The sequence below is a fragment of the Sorex araneus genome, chromosome 11, assembly GCF_027595985.1.
Source record: "Sorex araneus isolate mSorAra2 chromosome 11, mSorAra2.pri, whole genome shotgun sequence".
NCBI lineage: Eukaryota > Metazoa > Chordata > Mammalia > Eulipotyphla > Soricidae > Sorex > Sorex araneus.
This window is the reverse complement of record NC_073312.1, coordinates 562,097-571,683: the sequence shown is the minus strand read 5'-3', so window position 1 is coordinate 571,683 and position 9,587 is coordinate 562,097. Positions and strand designations below refer to the sequence as shown.

Here is a 9,587-nt window from a genome sequence, read left to right as displayed (position 1 = left end):
GTGGTTCCCTGTAGGACCAAGTGTGGGGATGGATGTGGGCGTGGCTCCCTGTGCCATGGGCGTGGCTTCCATGGGTGTGATTGGCTGTGGGTGTGGGGAACGTGGGCGAGTAGCTGGGGGTGTGGTTCCCTGTAGGACCTGGCGAAGGCGTCAGAGGCAGGGGTGAGGGCTCTGGAGATGAAGGGCCTCTCAGAGCTGTTGTGGGCCTGGGGCCAGAGAAAGGTCCTGCTGTTGCCTGTGGGGGTGCGGTGGGAGGCAGGGCAGGCAGGGGTTAGGATGAGAACCTCTGGACAGAGTCCACGGGCTTTGGCGGGACAGGTGGACGACGCAAAGAGGTCCAGGAAGCCCCCTGGGGGTTTCACTCCTCTCCTGTCCTCCCCATCTGCAGCCTCCCAGGTGGTTCTGGTCCCACCTTCTTCCAGTGGTGGATCCAAAATCTGATTTCTAACTCTCATTCTTCCCTGAGCCCCAGATCCAGAGAGGAGCCGACCATGGGGCTGTCCCAAAGCAGAGTTGGGCATCTTGCCCTGAGACCTCCCCTGCTGGACACACACAGAAGGGTGGTTCCGGCCTTACTTCGACTGCGACCAGGTCTGAGTCATGGCAGCCTCCTCCTCCTCACGTCAGCTTCCTCCACCTCTGTCCCCATGCCCATGGGCCCCTCCAAGCTCCTATCCTGAAAATCTGAAATAGGCTTTGCATCGAGCTTGTCTTTCTGCTTCCCAGCCTGAGCGCCCTGAGCCCATCCCCGCCTGTGCCGTATCCTCTGCTCTGCCCCCCCTCCTCTGTCTTCCTGTCTGGGGAACCCAGTCAACACCGGGTGCTGTCCCTGGCTCCTCCTACCTCACTTGACCCTGGTGCTTGAGCAAACCCTCTATTCTGGGTTGTGATAGGCTCTCAGCCCCCTTCACCCCTACCCTACCTCTATTGATTCTGGGGCCCTTTTTTGTTTGTTTTTGGTTTTTGGGTCACACCCGGTGATGCACAGGGGTTACTCCTGGCTTTGCACCAGGAATTACTCCTGGCAGTGCTCAGGGAATCATATGGGATGCTGGGAATTGAACCCAGGTCAGCCGCGTGCAAGGCAAACACCCTACCCGCTGTGCTATCACTCCAGCCCTGATTCTGGGGCCCTATCTACAATGAAGATCTGGATGTGTCCATGCTCTGCTCCTCCTCCCAGGAAAGGTATCAAAATATCTGCCTTCCCCCACGGCTCCCACTGTCCCAGAACCTGCCCCGTGCCTGCAACACCTTCTGCAGATATCCCAGTCCTGCTGGACCAACAAGCAAAGGTGTCCCCATCCCCTGACCACAGACTTATGCTGATGGGGACAGGTCCTGACCCCTCCCAGCACTGGTGAGCTTGCGGGTTCTGGCCACCTTGGCTGATCAGCACTGGGAGGGACCAACGGTGCTTCTAACGTGCAGCTGCTGGAGGCTGCGCACTCTTTGCTCTAGTGACAGCTCTGAAAAAAAGATGTTGTGAAGCAAAGAAATGGGGCTGGGAAAATTGGTTGATCATATGAAAAAAATGACTTTGGATCTCTTTCTAACACCAATGCACAGAAGTCAAATAAAAAAGGATTAAAGACCTTGATGTCAGACCTGAATCCATAAGTCACACTGAGGAAAACATAAACAGAACTCTCCATACATGGAAGCTAGAGGTGTATTTAAGGACAAAATATCATTAGCCAATCAAACAGAAATGAAGATAAACAAAAAGAACTACGTTAAATTAAGCAGCTTCTGTATCTCAAGTAAGTAATGACCAAAATAGAAAGACACCCTACACATTGGGAGAAATTATTTACCAATAACTCATCTGATAAAGGGTTGGTATTCAAAAAATATAAAGCAGTGCTAGAAGTATGCAAAAACAAAAATCCAACTACATCAAAGTGAGAAGATATCAACAGGAACATCCTCAAAGAAGAAATTCAGATGGCCAAAAAGCACATGGAAAAATGTTGTCTGCCACTAGTCATCAGGGAAATACAAATTAAAACAAAAATGAGGTATCATCTCACACCACAGAGACTGATACACATAAAAAAAAGAACAAGGATCAGTGTTGGCATGGATGCGGGGAATAAGAGACCCTCATTCACTGTTGGTGGGAATGTAAACTGGTCCAGCCTTTCTGGAAAACTATGAACAATCCTCAAAAACCTGAGTTGGGCTCTCATTTGACCCAGCATTTCCACTTCTAGGCAGCTACCCCAAGGACCCAAAAACACAATGGGGAAAAGCCTTTTGCATCCCTATGGTCCTTGCAGCATTATTGACAATAGGTCACTGTCACTGTCACTGTCATCCCGTTGCTCATTGATTTGTTCGAGCGGACACCAGTACGGTCTCTCATTGTGAGACTTATTGTTACTGTTTTTGGCATATCCAATACGCCATGGGTAGCTTGCCAGGCTCTGCCGTGTGGGTGTGATACTCTCGGTATCTTGCTGGGCTCTCCGAGAGGGGCGGAGGAATCGAACACTGGTCGGCTGCGTGAAAGGCAAATGCTCTACCGCTGTGCTATCGCTCCAGTCCGACAATAGGTAGAATCTGGAAACAACTCAAGTGCCCAAAATAGATGCCTGGATAAAGAAACTGTGGTTCATATACAATGGAATATTAACTGATCCTAAGAAAAGACAAAATCATGCAATTTGCTGCTACATGGAGGGACCTGCAGAGTGTCACACTGAGTGAAGTTAGTCCGGGAGGGGGAGAGAGAGAGAGGGAGAGAGACTGACACAGAATGGTCTCTCTCATATATGGGATATAAAGAAACAATAAACGCCCAAAGATGAGAGAAACAAAGAACAGGAGAACTAGTCTTGTTGGAATCAGCCATGCGGGTTTGGGGCTGGGGGACAGGACAGGGAGAGGAACAACAGAGCAGGGACAGTTCAGCTGGGAGGAAGAGTGGGGGCTGGAAGGTGGTGAAGCGTTCGCATGAAGCCCTGTTGGTAACAGTGCTGTAAACCACAGTGCCAAGAGTTCTAAGAAAAAACTGTGGGTGGGTGGGAGGGAAATGGGGTGGAGGGGAAATTGGTGGAGGAAAGTGGTAATGCAGAAACTCTGTGTTCCTAAACCCATTCATGAATAACTTTGTAATTCACGGTAAATTAAAAATTGATCACTCTGAAGTGTGAGATTTGGGAAGACATGTATTTTGAGGAGAAGACAGGGATGGTGGACTGGGCTACAGTGTTACCCTGTCTGCACATGCCAGTTTTGCTTGGGGAACCACGGCTGACCCACATGGTCCTAAATACAGCTCTAGCTTCAGGGGGACAGAACCCTGTCCACTGTGATCTTTGCAGCCTTTGGTATTCCTTCAGGCTGGAGAAGCAGAGTGTCCACAGTCAGCCCCTGAGAGCTGGACTGGTGATCTGTGAAGCTCTTGGTCCTGTCCACCTGTCAGTCCCAGTGGGCACGTGACCACAGAGCAAGTGGCCAGCCAGGACTGCTGAGTGGGGGCCTCCTACAGATACTGTGTGGGGCCCAGTGGAGCATGCCTCCACTTCCCGAGCAGCAGGCCACTGTCCAGTGGAAGCCAGGGGATAGTAGGAGGGTGCATGTCAGCTCCACGTGGCCCCATGATGGCTCTTTATGCATCAGCGCAGTGGGAGCAGGCCCAGTGAGACTTCTGGGCCTAGTGGTGTCTTTCCCGCCTGTCCCTGAGAGTGGTTGGTTAGGGGGTCGATGGTCACGGGTAGCTAGTGGCCAGCTGAGTAGCTGTTTTCCATGGGGAATGTTCTTTTTCTCCTTGGGCCCTCCCACTCCCTGTGAGCCCACAGGTCCACATGTCTCCCGTCCCCATGGCCCTGACTATCCTGTAACTGGACAAGGGCATGGCACCGTGATGGCCAGAGGAGGGAGTGACCGAAGAATGCTGGCAGACCTGCGCATGGTGCTGGCCTAGATCCTTCCTTCCTACACCGGCAGCACAGGGCTGCACCCTGCAGTCAGCATTGCAGGACTTCAGGGCGACACCTGAGGGCCAGGGAAAGTGCTCAACCAGGGCTGCCTGCCGGATGGGAGGGGCTGAGTGCATGGAGGCAGGTGGGCCCCACGTTGTCACTGATGCGCCTATCTGCGGGGACAGGGCAGGGACGGCAACCGAGACTCCTGGCCCAGCCTCTGCCTGGTGCAGTCGGGGAGGGACAAATGAGGCAGTGCTGGGTTGGCTGTGCCCAGGCAGCGTGGAGTCCGGGAGACCCTAGGAGGAGGAGGCACCGAGGGCCTGGGCCACTCTCTGGGCCACCTTGTCCAGGGCCTCCTTGACCTCGCGGTTGCGCAGACAGTAGATGATTGGGTTGAGCATGGGGGTCAGCACGGTGTAGACCACAGACACCAGCTTGTTGAAGTTGAAGGAGTAGATGGCTCGCGGGCGGGCGTAGATGAAGAGGGAGGCCGAGTAGAAGATGACCACCACAGCCAGGTGGGAGGCGCAGGTGGAGAAGGCCTTCTGGCGGCCGGAGGCGGACGGGATGCGGAGCACAGTGCTGATGATGGCCGTGTAGGAGAAGATGGTGAGCAGCAGTGGCCCCAGGAGAATGAGCAGTGCCAGCAGGAAGTCCACCAGCTCGGCCACGGACATGTCGGAGCACGCCAGGTTCAGCAGTGGCGACACGTCGCAGAAGAAGTGGTTCATGACGTTAGGGCCACAGTACCCCAGGCGTGAGATGAAGAAGACCTTCCCCAGGGAGATGGAGAAGCCAGACAGCCAGGAGCCGGCTGCCAGGAGGCCGCACACACTGGGGCTCATGATGGTCGGGTAGCGCAGGGGGTTACAGATGGCCACGTAGCGGTCATAGGCCATCACTCCCAGCAGGGCACACTCGGTGCAGGCCAGCGCGAGGAAGAAGTACAGCTGCGCCATGCAGCCCGAGAAAGAGATGCGGCGGAACTCCGGCGACGCCAGGCTGAGCAGCATCTTGGGCACGGTGACGGACACGTACCAGGCCTCCAGGAAGGACAAGTTGCTGAGGAACATGTACATGGGCTTGTGCAGTGCGGGGCTGGCGCGGATGACCACTATGATGACCAGGTTCTCCGTTACGGTCAGCATGTAGGCCAGCAGAAACAGTACCAGCAGGCCCAGATGCAGACCCAGTGACCCAGAGAAGCCCACCAGGATGAACTCAGTCACCTCCGAGCTGTTGTCCCCGGATGACATGGTGTGCGGCTGCCTGGGGGAAAGGCCCGGGGTCTGCAAGATGCTGGGGCATGTGGGAGGGGGAATATGGTGTGGGCAAGGCCAGCTCCTGGGGACTGCCCCGGGGCATGTGTGGGGGTACACGAATGTGAAACACTCTTGCACTGTGGGGGCGGTGCACAGGCCACCCCTGGAAGCCTCAGAGGCTGGCTGAAGAACCTGTCAACAAGCTTGGCGGGCCTCTCGGGGAGGCCAGGAACGGTCACCCTGCTCACCCTGAGATCAGCCCCTCTTCTGCGTGGCAGCACTGTTCCCCTCCCCCCAGGCATAGGAAGGTCAGGTCCCCGAGAGTCCAGATGGCACTGGAGGACACAAGCCTCCCTCCGTCCTGCTCTGCACCCTGTGACCTCTGACTGCAGCCCCCGTGGTGAGAAGGTGGGGGGCTGCCTCCTCCCTGCTATCCTGAGACAGACACAACCCCAGATGGTGCAGACCAAGTCTCCCTTCTCCCTGCTGTGCTGTGGGTGCCCAGCTCGTGGGCCCTGGCCTGCTCTGCCCCAGGGCCAGCCCCATACTTCCTCAGTCCCCCGCACCCCGACACGCCTGAGGCCCCTGAGCTGGACGGTGGGTGGCATCACCCCCAACCTCGATCCAGGGACAGACTCTGCTCCCCCTGCCCTGATGCTGCTACACGCAGACCCTGCAGAGTGGGGACAATCCCACCTTGAGTGCCTTGAGCAGTTTCTGCCTCCCTGCTGTGGGACCCTGACTCCCCACCTCCACCCATGGGCCCTTGAGCCTACTGAGGCAGTGCCGGTGGACTGCAACCTGCATCCTGCAAAGGCTCTGGAGCCAGCTGGGACCATGATGTGGGCAGAGGGACGGACAGTGGGACAGAGAGATGAATGGAAGAGCAGACAGAGGTTCAGAGGGAGGGACAGATGGAGGGACAGTGAGGTAAAGACAGAGGCACAGGTGGAGGGACAGAGACAGACAGAGGGACAGATGGAGGGACAGACAGGGACACATGAAAGGATAGACAGAGGGAAGGACAGACAGAGGGATAAATGGAGGGACAGACAAAGGGACAGATGGGATAGACAGGGACCATGAGAGGGAGAGAGATAGAGGGACAGATGGAAGGATAGACAGAGGGACAGAGGGAGGGACAGATGGACAGATAGAGGGATGGATGGAGAGAGAGGCAGGGGGACAACGGGAGAGACAGAGGCAAAAATGGAGGGACAGACAGAAGAATGGAAGAGCAGAGAGAGGGGCAGAGGGAGGGGCAGACAAAGGGACAAACAGAGGGACAAGCAGAGACAGACGAAGGGATAAAGGGAGGAGCAGACAGAGGGATAGACGGAGGGACATACAGAGGAACAGATGGAGGGAGAGACGGGGGGATTGACGGAGGGACAGATAGGGACAGACAAAGGGATATGAGAGGGACAGACAAAGGGACAAATGGAGGGGTGGACAGGTGAATAGAAGAGCAGACAGAGGGACAAAGAGCGGGACAGACAGAGGCACAGATAGAGGGACAGGGGGCAAACAGAGGGTCAGAGAAGTGGAGAGAGGGACACATGAAGGGATGGGCAGAGGGAGGGACATCTATAGGGCCTAGGTACAGGTGACTCAGACCTCAGATAGACACACGGACATACCTGCCTCAGGTACAGACCAGCCCAGGCCTCCTGTGCTCTCTTCGCAAAATGCATATCCTCCTTTGAACCAGCTGCTCTGCCTGAGGATCCCCCAAGCACACCTCAGACACCTGCGCAGGACACACACTATCCCCTAGGAGATACCTGTGGGCTTGCAGCCCAGTGTCCAGGCATGCTCACACCCAGGTACACACACAGGCACACGAACACAGGGACATTGGAGCACTCTGAGCACTGAGGCTCACATACAAGCACTCAAGTGTGCCATCAGAACAGGTGAACACAAGAGCACACACAGGTACACACAGGTGAGCTTGTCAGCACCAGAGCGCACACAGGTACACACACAGGAGCACAGGTGAGCTCGTCAGCACAGGAGCACACATGGGAGCACACACAAGAGCACAGATGTTCTTGCACACTGCACATGGGTGCACACAGATACACACAGGTTCATGAAAACAGACACCCCCAGTAGTTCAAAGGTCTTGGGGGGCAGCATGGGCTGCCTTGCGGCCCTACTCAGTGCTCTGGCTCCCCCTCTCCCTTGCAGGTGGAGGGCCCTGATGGCTCGCCCTGACTCCCCGACACTGCGGCCCTGGGTGGGGCTGGCACAGGTGCTGCTCACCTGCTTCCAGAGGGCAGAAGGCGGCATGCACTGGGCCGCCAGGCGAGTGGAGGCTGGCCACAGGGCTCTTGGGTCACCCTGCTCTCTGCTGGACCTATGTCTGTCTCCAAGTCCGCTGCCGTCCTAGGGACTACCCAGGTCTGTTCGGCCAGACTGGCTGGAGGCCGGGGAGTGCCAGGGTCTCCTCACGAGACCCTCCACTGGGCCAGTGACCTGCACCTCTGGCGCCCCTTTCACAGGGGGAGCCAGGTGTGCTGGTCCTCCATCTCCTGCTGCTGGGCACGTCCCTTCATCCTGGAGAGAGCCGGGGCCAGCACCTGTGCGCCCGCCTGCCAGGCGTTCTGAAGGGCCACCTCAAGCGTGCAGGGAGACAAGCCCGCCCTCTCCCGCTCACAAGGGACTATGAGGAGAGGGAGGAGGAGTGGTGAGTGCAGGTTTCTTCCCAGGGGCCCTGTGGCCTTCTGTCCCTCCCTGAAGGCCCCTACCCTCCCAGAGACCCCCTGCCTTCAGTGCTGCAGCCAAAGCAACAGGAATCATGTATAGGCAGGTGTGATTGGACAGATGCAACTGGATAGGTGTAGGCTGGAAAGGTGTGACTGGGCAGTTGCACTGAGAAGGTGTGGGATGGACAGATGTGGGCAGGACAGGTGTGACTGGGCAGATGTGACTGGGCACGTGTCACTGGCTAGGTGTGGGCAGGTGGAAAGCACCCCACGTGCGAGTGGTTGGGGCTAAGCTCAGGTCTCAGACCACCCTCCTCCCTGATGGTGGCCAGCCCCTCTCAGGGCTGCTCAGGATGGACAGAGCATATCAGTTGTGTGTCTGGAAGGGTGCTGTCACCTCTTTGTAGGGGATGGTGGGGGCTCCTGGGGTCCAGTCTGCCCATTCTGTCAGCCCAGGAGAGGGCTGGCCTGCGGCCCACTGCATTGGCATTCTGGCTGGGGGCCCAGGCTTCTGGGGAGCCCCAGACAGTGGCGTGGGGACAGGTTGGCTCCATGCCTGCTCCAAAGTGCTCCATGGCCACCTACTTCAGCCAGTCTCCCCAGGCAGGTCCCTGGTGGTGGCAGCTGCAATTAACAGCCCCCGTCCTCCATCACTGCCAGACCCAGGGTGGCCTGGAATCCCTGTTTAGGCTGGGATAACTATCAGGGGAGAGCCTGATATAGTTGGGAGGTGCTGAGACTCCATTCCTACCCTGGGCTTTTTGTAGGCACTTGGACATCACCTATTAATCAAATCTCCCTTGGGCATTTGGTTTGGGGAAATGGCCGTGTTTGTCCATGTTAGCAGCATTGAGCTGCAGCCCACATAGGGGTTTCCCTGAATGCTCATTTTTGCATAAAGTTTCCGGCATCTTTTATTAGAGTGCTCCCGAAATGTTTGATGCTAAGTAGGTCTTTTTGGAAATCCGTTTGCTCCCTCGTTGCTGTGTACAAACACAAGCCTGGTGACCAGTGGTGTTCAGGTGACTGATGAGCATCTCTTAATGTCACCCTGCTCTGGATGCTTGGAGAGCCTGCCCCTCTCAGAACACTGAGTGAGCCTTGTGTCCCCTCTCCTATTTGGCTAAAGGGTCTACACGTACGACCTCTCTGGAGAGTGGACTCTAGGCTAATCTGAGCTCAGGAAATGGCTCACTTGTGGTGAATGGTGTGTAAAGATATCCACCTTTAACTGTGCTTTCAGATGAAGGAAGTTTCTGCCTCTGTCCTTCAGAGACTCGATCTGTTATCAATATAGACACTTGAGTTTCCCAAATACTATTTTGCATCTCTTACGATAATTCGAGGTTTTCCTTAGCTTGCCCTTGAGTAACTAAAACAGGCTGATGTGCTAATGCTGAACCTGTCCTACTCTGTGCAGAAAACCAGCTGGGAAGTCAGCATTGCTGGATGTTGGCTCCTAGCAGAGGTTTTCTTTGTGGAAAATTCATCTTTCTTTAACATCAACACCATTGGACTAGGGAGACGGCTCAAGGGGCTGGAGCCCCTACTGGCAGGGGTGGCCCCAAGTTTGATTTCTGGCACCACTGGGGTGGCCCTTAGGAATTTTGGACCTGACCAACACTAGACTGGGTATAACCAGGAGTGGCCCCAAGGCCACCTGAACCCTGCTTGGGAGACCC

The 9,587-nt window shown here is 56.0% G+C and overlaps 1 protein-coding gene across 1 annotated transcript; it reads right to left on the bottom strand.

The window, feature by feature from the left end:
• Nucleotides 1-4,228: 4,228 nt before the first annotated feature.
• On the bottom strand, nt 4,229-8,480 carry LOC101540851 (olfactory receptor 6B1-like). The gene is made up of 3 exons (XM_004617809.2): nt 8,385-8,480; nt 7,463-7,529; nt 4,229-5,046 (listed from the first exon to the last, which is right to left on the bottom strand). Exons 1-3 carry the CDS (start codon nt 8,478-8,480, stop codon nt 4,229-4,231), a joined length of 981 nt encoding a protein of 326 aa, XP_004617866.2.
• Nucleotides 8,481-9,587: the final 1,107 nt, after the last annotated feature.